The sequence below is a fragment of the Ptychodera flava genome, chromosome 15, assembly GCF_041260155.1.
Source record: "Ptychodera flava strain L36383 chromosome 15, AS_Pfla_20210202, whole genome shotgun sequence".
Taxonomy (NCBI): Eukaryota; Metazoa; Hemichordata; class Enteropneusta; family Ptychoderidae; genus Ptychodera; species Ptychodera flava.
Genome location: NC_091942.1, coordinates 36471002 through 36486112, shown reverse-complemented (window position 1 = coordinate 36486112; position 15111 = coordinate 36471002). Strand labels below are relative to the sequence as shown.

Sequence of the window (15111 nt, the reverse complement as noted above, 5' to 3'; positions counted from 1 at the left end):
ATTGTCCTTAGCGTCAGACGATATTGAATTATTACAGCATCCGTAGACCCTTCTAATCCGAATCACCACGCAGACAGAGGAAAACAACAGTGTAACAATGACACGAGCCGCAGGAATTCTTGTGACAAACGACGACCGCATCATAGCGAGGTATTCTGGAAACCCCATGGTGACTTAAGTTGACGTGCGTTAGGAGACAGATTTGCGTACACGAGAAGCAGATTTAATATCATCAAGGCAGTGCGATGGATCTGAGGAATCCCCGGAAATGGCCCCTTTCTACTCTAAGTGAATGATACGCGACCAACCAACAATACGAAACACGATAATAATTTTGTAATCTAGGGGATAAGATTACACAATAAGAACTAATTACTATTGAGAGACCAAAAAGTTATTATGTTAATTGCTTTTCATTTGCATTTCTGATTTTCACAAATTAGGACACGGTTTTTAAGTAGAATAAAGATGTCCCTTTATAGCTTTCATTTTTCCAGGTACTACAGCAGGGCTTCTTGTGAGGCAGTGAAATTATGTTTACTCAAAGGCATACGGTGTGGTATTGAAATTGAACATAAATATACGGTGGTTTCATTAATTTGTTCGCTATGGAACTGTTGCTACCGATGCTATAGACAGCTTTCATAACATACTCCGTTACCCTGGTAAATCTTCGGATGAAGACAGAATCGTTGTACAGCTAATAGTACTTTATGACAGCAATAACAATAATATTCCGATATTTTTACTGTTTATGTTAATTTTGGTGTTTAATTTTTTTGTTTGACAACAGTACGAGAAAACCCCTAGGAAATCGGAGTGATTTTGTCATCGGGAAAACGCATACATTCATCACAATAAAATAAATACGATTTTATGAACGTCCTCTTTAGTTGACTGTCTGTGTGGATGTATAGGTTGTGACCATGTGAGCGTAGAGAGTGTACAGTGCCGTCTCCCATACAGACCATAAATCCCTGATTTTTACCTACTTGGATTTAAGCGGCACAGCGGTTCCTGGTTGTAGCCCATCCATGTGTCGTTCTGCACCCATCTTTCCTCTCCTTTCTGCCTCTTTTCGTTTATATTTCAGAATATCATGGCGAAGGCGTTCAGGCGGCGGCGACAAGGGTAATTATTCGACAGCTCATATTCAATGCCGCGTTACGCTCAGCACATCGCTTTGTAAGGGATAAACAAGCGATTCTAGAGACGGGAGGTCAGCGCCTGCCTTCCTGCAACATCACAGAAAGCTGTCGCAGACGACAACAATTTATGAACTCGAAATAATAAATATCTCGATCGAAGAAGAAATAAGTTTCTGTTTCTTTCAAACCAGCTACATATCTAACATTTTCATAAACATGTAGGCTTAAATCATAAACCATGACGATCACTTTCATGGTTCTAATCCAGTCGATCTTTCTATCGAAATTACGAGTTTAAGGGTCATTGTTGTACCTTGACAGTTGCGATACACTTAATTTTTGATGATAATGGTGATAGTTCTTCTGCTGATTTTCATATAAACTTATTTTTTGGGGGCATTTAAGATTTTTATTTTAGTATATACGAACCTTTTGACAAACGAAACAAATGTTAGTTTTGATTTCCATCATCATCATCCTCATCATCATTATCATCATTATTATAATCATTATCAATATCATCCTCGTCGTCGTCGTCATCATCATCATCATCATCATCATCTTTTATTGAGTACAGTAACTGGTGGTTATAACTCCTTTGGTGAGCACAATAACACAAATTGATTTTTGTTTTGTACTAAAATCTTCGAAAATATTCAAAAAACTGCAAAGCTTGTGCTCTTATCGTGCAAGAGATCCTTACTTTGAACATAATACAAAAATAAAGTCGTTTGTATGCACAGGTTTATCTTACCATTTACTTTGGCACAGTCCTTCCAGTTGTAAATGGATGTTAGACAATGTTATCAGAATGTGAAAACTTTCTTTTAAGAAAGACTTTAAACACCAGATAACAAATTTCAGAAAGACAAAAAATTTTCTTGACTTATTCATCAACTGTGCACTACTAATAATGTAATACATGTTATATTTAAAAAATAAAAGATAAAAAGAATATCCACAGTATGTGTATATATATATATATATATATATATATATATATATATATATATATATATATATATATATATATATATATATATATATATATATAAGTTTATTTTGGTACAGGGCCTCGGCCCATTGTACACCTGAATTACAGAATACACACTAAAAGAGACAGTCGGTGACACGACACAGGAATCATAACGACAACAAAACTATACATCATGAATAATAGCTGAAAAACATAATTTTACATTGGATTGTGTTGTGTTGAGTTGAGGTCAGTCAAATGAATACTTTTCTTAAATAAATGGCACTCTGACCGATTCTGTTTACAATTTGGGTTGAAAATATTTTATATTATGTTCAATTACCTAGTCTAGGTAAGTATTTGTTTCTAATATCAACATACAATGAGCAAATAAATACACAGTGAAATTCGTTTGAATGACAGAAATTGTTTTAACATTTGTATAATACATCACAGACAAGGAGAATACGTGCAAACTCTTTGTTGTAAGGTGAGTTTTAAATGACGGCCCACTTCAATATTTAATTAATGATTTGAACGACGAAATTTTGCCAAGACACTTTTATCATTGCTACGAAGAAAACTGAAATATTTCTTGGCCTCAAGTGGTGGCTTGAACCTATTGTACAAGCCTAATTTGGTGGAATTCTGATTTCATAATACCATTCTTGATAACAACAATCTTTTACACTTTATGAAAATAAATACAGGAAATGTGATGTCATATATATACCGGTATGTATATATATATATATATATATATATATATATATATATATATATATATATATATATATATATATATATATATATATATATATATATATATATATAAAGAAAAAGTTGTAACATTGTCATTTCTATGAACAACTCCCTTTGTGATATCGAATGGTCCATGCCTAATCAAGCTGATACGTTGAAGAGAACGAAGGTTACTCTCACTTAAAATTTGGGTAGAGACAGCAGATGGAATGGCCATTACCGTTACAATACCACAATAACTACACATGTATTCATTCTGAACTGTGTATTGAATATGCTTACTATGCGGCATCGTCAATGCACTTCTTTTTCTGTAAATATATTTTAATTAAACATTCAGTCATCGCCATGCAAGCATGTAAAATTATGTCTGAACAGTTAAAATAATTTTAAGATATTGTCACTGTAAAGCGAGCAGCGCAGCAGCGGGTTTTAAGGGTAATACATAGCTGCAGCGCTGGCGTAAACAGCCGGCGAAGTACGTATGTACGGCGCGGCGGCGCTACGTAACCATGAGCACATACCATGCAAGGAGCACACACACAATTTGTAATATCGCCCCCTATGTTTGGGGCCATATGCAAATAATCTATCAACTCAATGCCCCACTGTATACTTCTCCCTCAACAAAATAGTTCCAATCATTTCGTACTTTTCGTTCTCCGGAATTGCAAATATAAAGTATTCATCTAGTAATGTGGGATTCATTTTGTAAGATCATTTATCTTGTTGGTATCTTAGTCCAATATTCTCTTTTTGCAATGACAATTAAACCAGTCTGTGCAAACCGTGTCACATAAAGTACCTGATCTAGGCGGAAACTTAATTTGCATATTTAAGTACATACACTTCCAGTTACGTCCATCGCTAGCTTTTCAGAGAGAGTTGTGTAGTGTTCACCCTGTGCATTATACACAATTTTTTGCGTTCGTCGGTTCTTACACGATGATTTCTGCACTAGGAATAACCGCCGTTGCCGTTGGAAGCTAAACTGGAATATCTATCCCGGAAATTATCAGCAGTTGCGAGTCCCGCTCGCGCTCTCGTATTGTGTTTAGAGTATAACCCACGATACCAGCAGCATGGGCTTCGGATCCGATCGAGCCGAGCAGAACTTGAAAAGCAGCGTATCTTCGTGTAAAAACTTTCAACCGAATATTTTTAACAAGACGAAATGTCAGAACTGTTTCAGGACGAGGGAGGCCCATCAGCTTGACAACGATGGAGACAATCAGGTAAGTTGGACGACTGCACCAATGTTACGTTGTACATTGCTGTGCAGTGGGCAAGTTTTACTTCACAAACGCCTATCGTCAACTATTGCCAGAAAATACCGTGGGTCAATCGAACAGGCTTCGCATGTTTTAAATCGGATCATCTAGCTTGACAATTTAATAGTAATTTCCCCCTTTTATTTATAATTACACAAGCATTTCATTTTTCTCTTTATAGAAATCTAAGAAAGTTTTGATTTGTGGTTATCTGTTCGTTGCACCAGGGCTGGACGTAAATAATCCATCGTCCCGAACACGGGTAAGTTATGGTGATCATGATGTGTCGACAGTAATAAATGATCATGATGAACAGAGTATGATCCATCCTCGAAACCTTTGAGGAATTATTTTGGAGACTCGTCCTTAAGCAATTGCAAATTTTGTACGGAGTAACATGTTTACTATTCGTAAATTTTGTATTGTAAGATCTGTCGACCCTTTTGTCAGATATTCCTTGTACTATTATACACTGCAAATGTAATGTAAACACCGAAACTGCAGTTCACGCAGTGTAACAGTTATACGGAGACGCCTTGATCAGTATATGACACCCATGGAAACTTCACCAAGCTTTTGTCGTCAGCGTTTGTGTTGCCTCCAGGGGATACACCTATGATCCAATCGACTGAACACAGCGTTATGAAATTGATAATCGATGTAAAAATGGGTAAAAGAGCATAACTGAGAGCGACCAGCTACTGAAGCAATTTTACGTGATTTGATTCAACAGGTGTCAGAGCCTTTAGATAACAGTCTTGGTAGCAGAGATAACAGTCTTGTTATCAACGCAGTTAATAACAAGACAAGTTGAAAACATGATTTTGACATATTTTTGTATTCCAGAAATGGCAACGGCGCTTTTTTGTATTCTACGAAAGTGGAGACCTTTGCTATGCCCTGGATGAAAGCGTAAGTTGTCCTTTACGAAATCAGCAAAAATTATGTCAAATTTTTTGAAACATTGTTTAACCTGCTATGTCAATCGTGGTATGAATCTCTCATGTCAGGTACTTAAAAAGCATGCAGTGGCTGGACATTTTAGGTATGGTCAAGTTATAACCTATTGTTTCCCTAGAGAGGGGGAAATTTGGAAACTCTATTCCCAACACCAGAATGTGCTTACATTAGTCATTATACTATATAACAAACCTCTGGCAGAAAGGTCAAGTGCCAGCCAGAGTCTTGTCATTGGAGTATTTTTAGATGTAGTCACATACACACACTACTTGTAATGACGTTTTAACAACAGAGCACGATATTATGATCCCCTAGTCTGATCTGAAACGGGATGAGAAAGAAATAGCTTAGTAAAGTAACTCAGAATGTGGGGAAACAAACAAAAAGCAAATGCCAAGGTACTGTAGCAGCCCAATTATTGGATTTCCGGCTGTCATATATTGATGGTTTTGAATTTAATTACAACCATAACAGCAGTTCTAACTGTATGGGAAGGTACAAAAGTGTGCCAGAGGTCACAGGGTTGTTTTAATAAGTAAACCACGGTTTATGAGGTCATTAAGGGTTTTTGAAATTCTAAATGGATTGTGGGTGTGACTTTTACAATCTCTTGACAGGGAAGTATTGAACGTTGTGAGATTTTTGTGTTCAGCAAGCCAGTTGTAAGTGTTACTCAAAGTAGATTTTCTTAGTTATATGCGTGAAGGTGGTGTTGACAGTTGTATGTGTGTTTGAAAGAGATTCTGTCAACTTGCATGTGTCAAGTATGTTTACATAAGTTTCTCTCTAAGATAGATGACTGCTGGCTTAGCAAGTGCTTCAAAAGTTAAATGGCTGTCCCTGGTACGGTTTGAAGGTGAAACTTCAAACAACTGAACTGGTATTATTTATATTTCTGCAACCACACAAGGTAACAAGTTCCACTTCTTCTGTAGGGACATTTTGTGATGTTTAGGTAGAGATTGTTAAGTTTTGAAAGATGTGTCATGTGTGTACTTGGTTTTGTGTTAGTTCTACAGCTACTTGTTGACTGTATAGTTCCACTTTCAGTAGTGTTTAACTTTGAAAATGTGTAACACAGAGTGTGTCAGTTTTCAATTATGGCTTTGTAGAATATATCCAGGATGGAGTTGTGAATTCCAAAGAGGTCAAGGAACGAGCAGCTGTGATAAATCACCACAGGAAATCTCTTCCCACTCATCTGGCATTTCATTCACTGTTAGTGTTACTGTGAGTGGAAGTTTTATGTACTGTCTGGCTTGAATCTTTTGATCACAACTACAAGTATTATTTAGTAATATGTCAGTGATTATGGGAAGTTGCTACACCCATGGTGTACTTGCATGAACTTTGCCAGAAATAAGAATATGTACATGAGTAAATGTACTGAAGGCGAGTTACAATGTATTGTGATTTACCAGAATATTGTCAGTGTTTCAATTGCCTCTCCATTCTCACCCACATATAACACAAACCTGTTTACAGCATGTCAGATGTGCTGATTATTCAGATGGAATTGGGGAAAATAGAAACTGATATTCATGGAAAAACAATGTGACAATGCAGAGTATATTCATAATTTTTCCTTCACTCATGTAATTTACTTTCCAAATATCAAATGGCTGTATTGCTGATTCATCATGAAATTTACGTAATGAGAAGTGAACATTATGATCAAACTCCCACTTAATGTTTTCATTTTGTTATGTTTAAGTTTGTTTGGCGATGTATTTCCTGGATAATCTGATGTGGTCCCTGTCTCTTTTTGCAAGAAAGGTGGTTAGCCTTAACAATATGCTGACTTACTAGACTCCAGTTATATGCAAATCACTTTACATCACTTTGGTAAACATTAGACTCTGTTTAGAATAAGCTGGCAATTCATGCAGCAGGTTCAACATTGAAGATGATGTCAGTAACTTTAAAAATTCATAATGTATGAGTGCTTATTGCCAGAGTACAGCATTTCTAATGATTAAATCACTGATTGTGTGCAAAATCTTTTATACAGTGGAGCAGATACCAGTCATTCCACTTGTTGCCATCACATGGCAGAGTGATGATGTCATAGGGTTTGGTTAAAACATTTCCATATTGTGTTGACACCCATAGAAAGATAGCAGCTGGCAGATTGAATAGGGTAGTAAAAGGCGCAGATGTAGGGAAGCCATTTTGGATGTACCAGTAGATCATAATATTTCACTGTGTCAAGTAAAAACTTTCTTGGCAGTTCCAGGGTTTGATCAATAAGTTATCTAAATGTGCCTTTAATCAGAGGGGTAGAATTCAATATTTGTCAGTGGCAGGATGCTAAGTCATACAATTACAACATTCACAGAGTCAGGTACTTGTTTTTTCATCATGGCACCGACAGTTAATATGTACTGTGTCAGTGTGAAGGTCATCCTATTTTTACAAAACAGAAAAATACTGACAAGACTAAGTTGAAAAATCAAAGATTTGGACAAAGATTGTGTAAAACTGCAAACATGAATAACAGCTTCCTTCATTCAGCTTGGTATCTTCATGTCAATAAATTATTCTTTGACTTTGTCTGATTACTTGGCAATACAATTTAGCACTGATGGATGTCGCTTAGTTACTAGCAACTTGGATGTATGCAAAAACATTTACGTCCTCTGTAACATTAGATTTGGCTCTTTATGAAAAGTCCATTCTTCAGTTTACATGTAATTATTAAAGTAATCCATTTGCCTTGGGTTCCAGTAGATCAACATGATTTCCATGGAGACCAAACGACTGGTACGTCACAAAACTTGAAAAGTATGCACAGTATTTGGTACTGCCTTTAGGGATTTAGAGTCAAGCCTGTATTTAGTATGCAGAAGAGACTCAAAGCTTCATTTCAGAACTCATATATTGGCCGCAATCCAGTTTTGTCAAATCCTTTAACAATTCAGTGTCATTATGTGAAACCCTTTCCTCAATCCAGGTGATTTGTTAGTCATCAGATTCACCCAAATCTTGTTCAGAAACAAAAAATTTCATTCTGCCGTACAATTAAGTTTTGACACGGATAGTGTATTACCTAGTATCTTTCTGTAAAGGCCCAGAAATAATGTTTAGCTTTTCACTGAGTGCTGTTGTGATTTCTGATCTTTGTCTATGTTGTCAGTATCTTGTTGCCAAGATAGTCAATACTGAAAGTTGTGTTGCAACAACATTGCCCCCAAACTGAGACTCCCAGTGAGTGAGTGACTCCTGTATCAACAGATTACATGTTAGTCAGCTTTGGAAGACACTTGGATGAGTCTGCTAGTGTCATTGACCGGCCTTGTGAATGGACTCTGAGCAGGCAAGCCATGAATGAGAGACGTTCCAATAGACTGTAATACGATAAATGAAACCCATGCCAATAGTTTTGTCACCCATTGATTTCTTGCATACCTCATGTACTGATTCATCTCTCTGTCTTCCATATCATATTTTACAATGACAATTGCAATGTTGCCTCTATCCATGCCTGAGAAATTTCCATCAAATGTGGCTAACAGAGAGAGAGACTCACATGTTAAAAAGATAAATTACTAGGGGGTGCCAACATGTCAACAGAGGGGGAATCCCCGACCCCCCCCTTGCTTTACCACCTCAAGGAACCTATAAACATGTTGGAGAAGTGATAAAATCTTTGAGCCTTTTTGGAGAATGATGATTAAGGACTGTTACCGTATATAATTTGACCCAGCAAGAGTGAAAAGTAATAAACAATGGGCAACAGGTTTAGGCATATTGCATGTCCAGCATGTTGACAAGGAAGAGATGCTACATTTCAAGAGGAGTTGATAATCCTCTTGGCTGAAAAAATGTATAAATATGTTGTGCAATTGCCTTTTACACATACTCAGTGCCAGCTTCAGATGCAAGACTTGTTTTTCAGCCCTGACCACCTGATGTGCCCTGGGCCATTATGTGTGACTCTTTGAAGGTGTATATTCTTCTTTCATGCCTGAAGTTCAAGGTAGAAATTGATCACTTGGAAAAGGATACTCATAAATCAGTCATTGTGTTTTGCTGTTGATTATACTCCAGTAGTCCAAGATTTTATTACCAGATTGCCAATTGTTTACTAACCCAACTTAAATAAGGAACCATGGACATAAAACAAAGTATTGCTAATAAATCTCATTGTATTTGCTCAACCCTTCCCACTCCCCCCTCCCCTTTTCCCTAACCCTCCCCCTTTCCCTAGCCCTCCCCCTAAATGAAGTTTTCAAGTGCAAAAATTCAGTGACATAATCATGATTTGAACTTGCTATGAAACCACAAATTTCTGAAACAGGTACATTGTTTTTGGAATGTTAAACTGCTGATAGCTTTTAGAACAACAAACATTTCAGTACAAAATCTGAATGTGATTGACCAGCAAACATATTTGTTGTTTCCATGATGAACTTTTGCATGTGACTTTGTGAACAATGGTTTGAAAGTGAATTAATTTTGTATACCATAGCGTGGGCCCCCTAATCTAATGTAGTGATTGATGAAAATGGAAACAGTTTACCCTTTTGTCAAAGATGTGTATTTCATAAATCAAATGTAAAAAGTGACAGTTTTTGCTTTTTGAACTCTGCACTGGTGACCCAAAATAAAAAGATCGAAAGTATAAATACATGCAAATACTTTGTGATGAAATTGCTATAAATAAATTGTATGCTTTTATTGTATGAGTTAAAAGTCCTAACAAATCACTTTCTTCCAATGTTAATCATCACAAGAAAGAAATAGAATATTTACCTGCATTACTATGAACTATAGTTCAGTATTACAAAAAGTTCAGTTGATAAATTCTGATCATTTGAATATGGTCTCATATATGATTATCAGTTCATAAACAGTTGGTGTATAGGGTATGAGCTATTTTTGTCTGCACATACTGTTATCACTCCACAATTTTGCTTTTTAGCTTTCTGTATTTGATCATCAATAAATCATCAACAAGGCAAATTCTTAGAAATTATTGAGGTGAGGGAAAAAAAAGACTGATAATTGATGTATTCTTTTATGCTCTTTGCATGTATACCTGCAAATTTCATTAAATATATATTCATGTATGTTACTGTATCTGTTGGCGACATTTGTATGCACAGTACATGTAGGTAATTAAATATAAATAGATTACATTTCTGTTTTAAAATACAGCAAAATCAATACACATTTGTTTGCAAGATAGAGGGATAATTATTATGGATGTTGTGAGAAATTTAGATGTAATGAAAACCATGAAGCAAAAAATAATGATCATGTCATCATTTCCATTACATGGCCATGGAAACAGTAAAGTAAGGTTTGTTAAAATATTATAGCTTTCTGCTCAGCATAAGATTCACATCTTTCCCTGCAAACTTTTAACTGTGACACCATTTCTTTCAACCATGTAAAGAAGCAATAATCAAAGGACATAATTAGTATGAAAATAGTGTTCAGTTAATTTGTCTGGTATTGGTTCATTTACATTTCAGACATGCAAATGAAGCGTACAATTTATAAGTACTGTGTTGCTACAGCATAGAAACCCTTGGAGTATTGGCATTGTATAAGGCTTAGCATTCTATCTTCATACTCTAACACTACCTCAGTCTAGCAATAGATGGCTATTTTTAGTAATCACAACTACGTAAATTGACACAAAGGGTAACCAGAATGTATATGACAAATGTCAGTTTTGTACAGATTTATATGAAATCAGGTCTACCATGACATACATTTTCCACTATAGAAAGTAAAACTAATTCAAACCTTGTGTTTTGAGATCATAAAATTTAAAAAGTATAAATGTTCAACATGGTGATATCTCTTATTAACCATGTGAGAAGTAATTTCTCAGAAAAAAACCCTGATTTGGTCTGATATGGACATCGTAAATGGAGCTGAATAATTATAAATGTAGGAAGGTGATTGGAAAATTAAGGGAAGCCAATTTGAAATATTCTGGTTGTTATTATGTAATAGGATTACTGGCAACTGATAACAATTGATCAATCAATAACAATTACCAAGGACTGAGATCAAAAACTGAGCCATGCAGATCAGGCCAGATTTTGTATGTTTTATTAAGATTTGATCAAAGGACAATGCTTATAAAAGAATAGGCCTGATATCAATGCATTGTATCAAGAGACCGTACTGACACACCAAGCTGATATCAGTGAAGTGTTCAGTGGCAAATTTGGGGAACATAGGTGAATGGTTTGTAACTAATGAGAATGCCAGTTAGATTGCAGAGTTGTATAGTATAAATACAGGACACATGTAACAAGGGAAACCCATTACAATGACTTTGCAACCATCATGCCTTCTGTCCTCAAACAAAAGCATTGGAATGGTTGACCTCACAAGAAGTTATTTAAAAATCTTTTTTTCACAATTTACGATTTATGTGTTATCTTCCAGATACTCTCTTTGTAAATTTTGCAAAGTTAATTTGTGTAACTGGCTGTCAGCGTGTTAATTAAAGTAATCTTTTGACAGGGTTTGTTGGTTGCATTTGACATTCGCCCCTGACACATGGTAATTTGCATGCATTTTATGTGTAATACAATATCCTAACTCTGGAATCTTAGTTCTAATAAACTTTTATAACAATTTCATAGTAGCTTTTTCTGTCATTGAATATTGGAATGTAGAAACCCCTATACTGTAGTGTATCTGTTCCAAATAGTATTGTTTAGAGATTTACCATTAACTGAAGGGAGGGACTGCTGAGGGTTCAAATTAGCCAGATGTCATTTTACATACAAAGACAGAACTTAATGCTAGTCTCCAATTATTTAGTCAAAGGGTTTCTCTCACAGGGATTCTCAACTGACTCCCAATATGCTATTATAGTAAAAATAGAGGGAATCAAGCAATTTTATAGGTCCAGTTTTATACTGATTTGAATTAGCACCTCAACAAGATTCAAAGTTCAGCCAGAGATCAGCCTGTGCCTTTGCAAAATATGTCACAAGTCTTTAGGCATGCATCTGGTCCACTCCTGAACTACTGTGTATTTACATCAGGTATGTTTAATACACACCTTAGCCAGACATTTACTGTATGCCAATGTATCATCCATGTATACGGAACCCAATCTGTGGTTTTGTATGTCCTTCCCTTTCATTGATCCTTGCAAGGGGATGAAAGTTTAAAAATCTCACTTCCAAAAGCATAGATTTCTGTTGATATATGTGAGTTTGTGAACAAAAACAATTTTGATATACATTGAATAACTGGTGTTGATTATTAGGCCATGTGGAAGACTGCTGGAGAAGTAATTTCTAGATCAATCAAATATAAACCTAATAATCCAATTTTGTCTGAATATTATAATTATATTTTCTTGCAAATCAAATTTACCAAATTTGTACAGAGAGATATGAATATATTTCACATTTTGAAATGGTTGAGGGAAGTGATATTTAAAAGGAAATTGACTCAATCTGTGATTACTAGTTGCTGAAAGTAGTTCCTGTGGAAAATTGTGCTATTTTTAGCCTGTATACAACACGTTGGATGTACTATAATGCAGTATTGTTGCCTTTCAAAACAGTTTTATTCAGGGCATAACTACGTTAAAAATATTTAGTTTGTAATAGGCCTCAGATAAGCCCCAAAGTGTTTCTTGGTGTCTTTTAGCTGAAGGGGTACCATTTATTTCTGGGGCTTGTGTTTAAACATTGTTGACTGTGCTAGACTTGTTGCCTAGCTAGCAATAGTTTATGTTCTCAGCTCTAGGCTCTACCCTAGTTTTGTTGTCTGTCTTTGTCAGTATAGAGTGTTGATGATATGGCTGATTTAGCTGCCATTGTCTGCTGTTTGATGCCCAGTGGTCTGTGAGTCCCATTTACACACTGTTTAATCAAGAAGGCCAGTCAAGTTGCTTGAAAAAACTCCATGCCCAACTCATCCAAATCAACTTTATAAGGAAAATCTCATGACTTGCAGTGATGTACAGCTTTGAACATGGATTTTTTTTCTCTTGCTGAATTGCAGTGATTGATTTAACACCTCTGTCCTTGGAAGTTTCAAAAGATAAAAAATCCACACTCATGATTAGGATTCGGACTAGCTTTCCCTTTTAGAGTGGGACAGGGAAGAACAGTTGTAGTAACAATGGACTTCATTTAAATCACAGTTCAGCTTATTATATTATTACTCACACATGAATGGTTTTCTTTAGTTGAAAGAGACAAGTGATAGTACACATATCCTTTGAGAATTGTTAGCTGGACTTGTCTCAGCACAGTTTGTTTTCATTATTGTCATGTGCAAAATGTGATTGGTTTCTGAAGTTCAACTGGTGATTACATGTACCTATAAGTTTACTCTCCAGTGGTATGATTTTCCAAACAGAGAGTTTTGAAAATGTTCAGTCTTTAGTGAGCACTGGGGCTAGTCTGTGTGTTAATGTTTCTAACATGTGTGCGCAATTCAAAAGTTGATACTTCAAGTATTTTCCCCAATGTTAGTATCAAGAAATAGGATTTCCTACAATGTGGTAGTTGTATTCACTCTACACACTACATGACTATTAAAGTTAATTTAACATTTTAACTGTAAACACAGACCTCTAAAATATTTCACACCACCAATGAGATGAGTCTTTTGCATATATTTTCCATGAGAATCTGTATATAAAAGAGAATCGATACCATACCTTTGGACAAGTTTTTAGTTTTTGAAGTAAATGAAAAAGTCAGGTGACGTCAGGAAATCTCTGTGATTCCCCAGATTAATTCTTGCTTCATCCCGATGAATTTTGTTCGATGTATCTGTTGTGTTCATGACATCTCCAAAATGTTCCAACAATAAGTGCAATTTTGATATTTCAAAAGTAAATATCCACATTGAAGCCATTGATTGGCATTGAATGGATTACTTGTCAAATCATTGACTTATTAATTTACATGGAACTTGTGGAAGACAGTTTGATCTGCAAGTTCATTGAAACTCAGCATTCTTTTTGACTGGTAGTAGATTCAGTATGGTACTCGTGACGTGTAACCCCTCCGGAGAAAAACAAAGTAGGCAAAAAATTGACAGTTGATGTTGATTGGGAGTGATCTTGACCTACTCATGGGAATATATAGTTGATCATAGCAATGTTCACAAGGGTATCAATAATGAAAATATATTAATCACAAAAGTAGGTGAAATGATCAAAGCAAACAATGGAAACTTTTAAAAGGTTATGTTGACCCAGGTATACCAAGAGGGATGTGCTCTTTCTCACTGCTGTACAGGTAAGTACAGGTAAGCTGTTCAATACATCATCTCCTAATCATTTGTTCTGACATGTATTTTGATGTTTCCCCTCGTCCTCAAGTTCACTACCAGTTACAGTATGCTGTCACACACAAACTATGTACATGTACTTTTGTGGAAAAATCAGCCCTGGAATGTTTGGGTATTTTAAAGTGTGTGACAGCATTGCATTGTGTCCCTGAATCCAATACACCAAAATAATCAGTATCCTATCACTGAGGGAAACTATTCCAGTGTGTGTTTATGAATGTGTGGAACTTTGATTCTTAGGTTTTCGGTCTCAGACTGAATTTTTGATCTCAAATGGAATTCTATGGGATTTTTTGTGTTCTCTTGTGTGTAAATGATGCATTTCAGCTGAGTGATGTTTGCACCAAGACTAAGACTTACTCTGGAGAGAATCCGAACATGTCATGGAATGAAGCCATAGCAGTGTTTTCAAGGAGAATAGGCATTCAAATTACCACACAGTGGTAACTACTAATAAGCTAAATTCTGAAGATGGGATGGACCTGTTGCCCGTGTTCAAGATGGCGTCCCTATGTCTGGTTTAATAACAGTGTTGGTTGTAGGACCATTAAAGTCTGTGCTTATCTGTCTTCAGTCACCGTCTGTGGAGGAACTGTGCTTCAGTACAGGACAGTGTGCAGCTTCAGCTTAGTGTTCAGGTGTGTGTGTTTTGGTCTCAGTTGCGTAATCACCTACTTTGTCCTGCCATTGAAACAAACCG

The 15111-nt window shown here is 35.9% G+C and overlaps 2 protein-coding genes across 2 annotated transcripts in view; one reads left to right on the top strand and one right to left on the bottom strand.

Moving 5' to 3' along the window:
* The window catches only part of LOC139152049 (monocyte to macrophage differentiation factor-like), a 43623-nt gene extending 42446 nt beyond the window's left edge, over positions 1 to 1177 (bottom strand). The window contains exon 1 of the mRNA XM_070725138.1: positions 993 to 1177. Within this exon, the coding sequence (XP_070581239.1) occupies positions 993 to 1054 (62 nt within the window). The 5' untranslated portion in view covers positions 1055 to 1177. The remainder of the gene's footprint in view (positions 1 to 992) is intronic.
* Positions 1178 to 3723: 2546 nt separating this feature from the next.
* Positions 3724 to 15111, top strand: part of LOC139152048 (golgin subfamily A member 4-like) — a 91170-nt gene continuing 79782 nt past the window's right edge. Inside the window, 3 exon segments of the mRNA XM_070725135.1 lie at positions 3724 to 4121; positions 4339 to 4419; positions 5004 to 5069. Of these exon segments, the coding sequence (XP_070581236.1) occupies positions 3969 to 4121; positions 4339 to 4419; positions 5004 to 5069 (300 nt within the window). The 5' untranslated portion in view covers positions 3724 to 3968.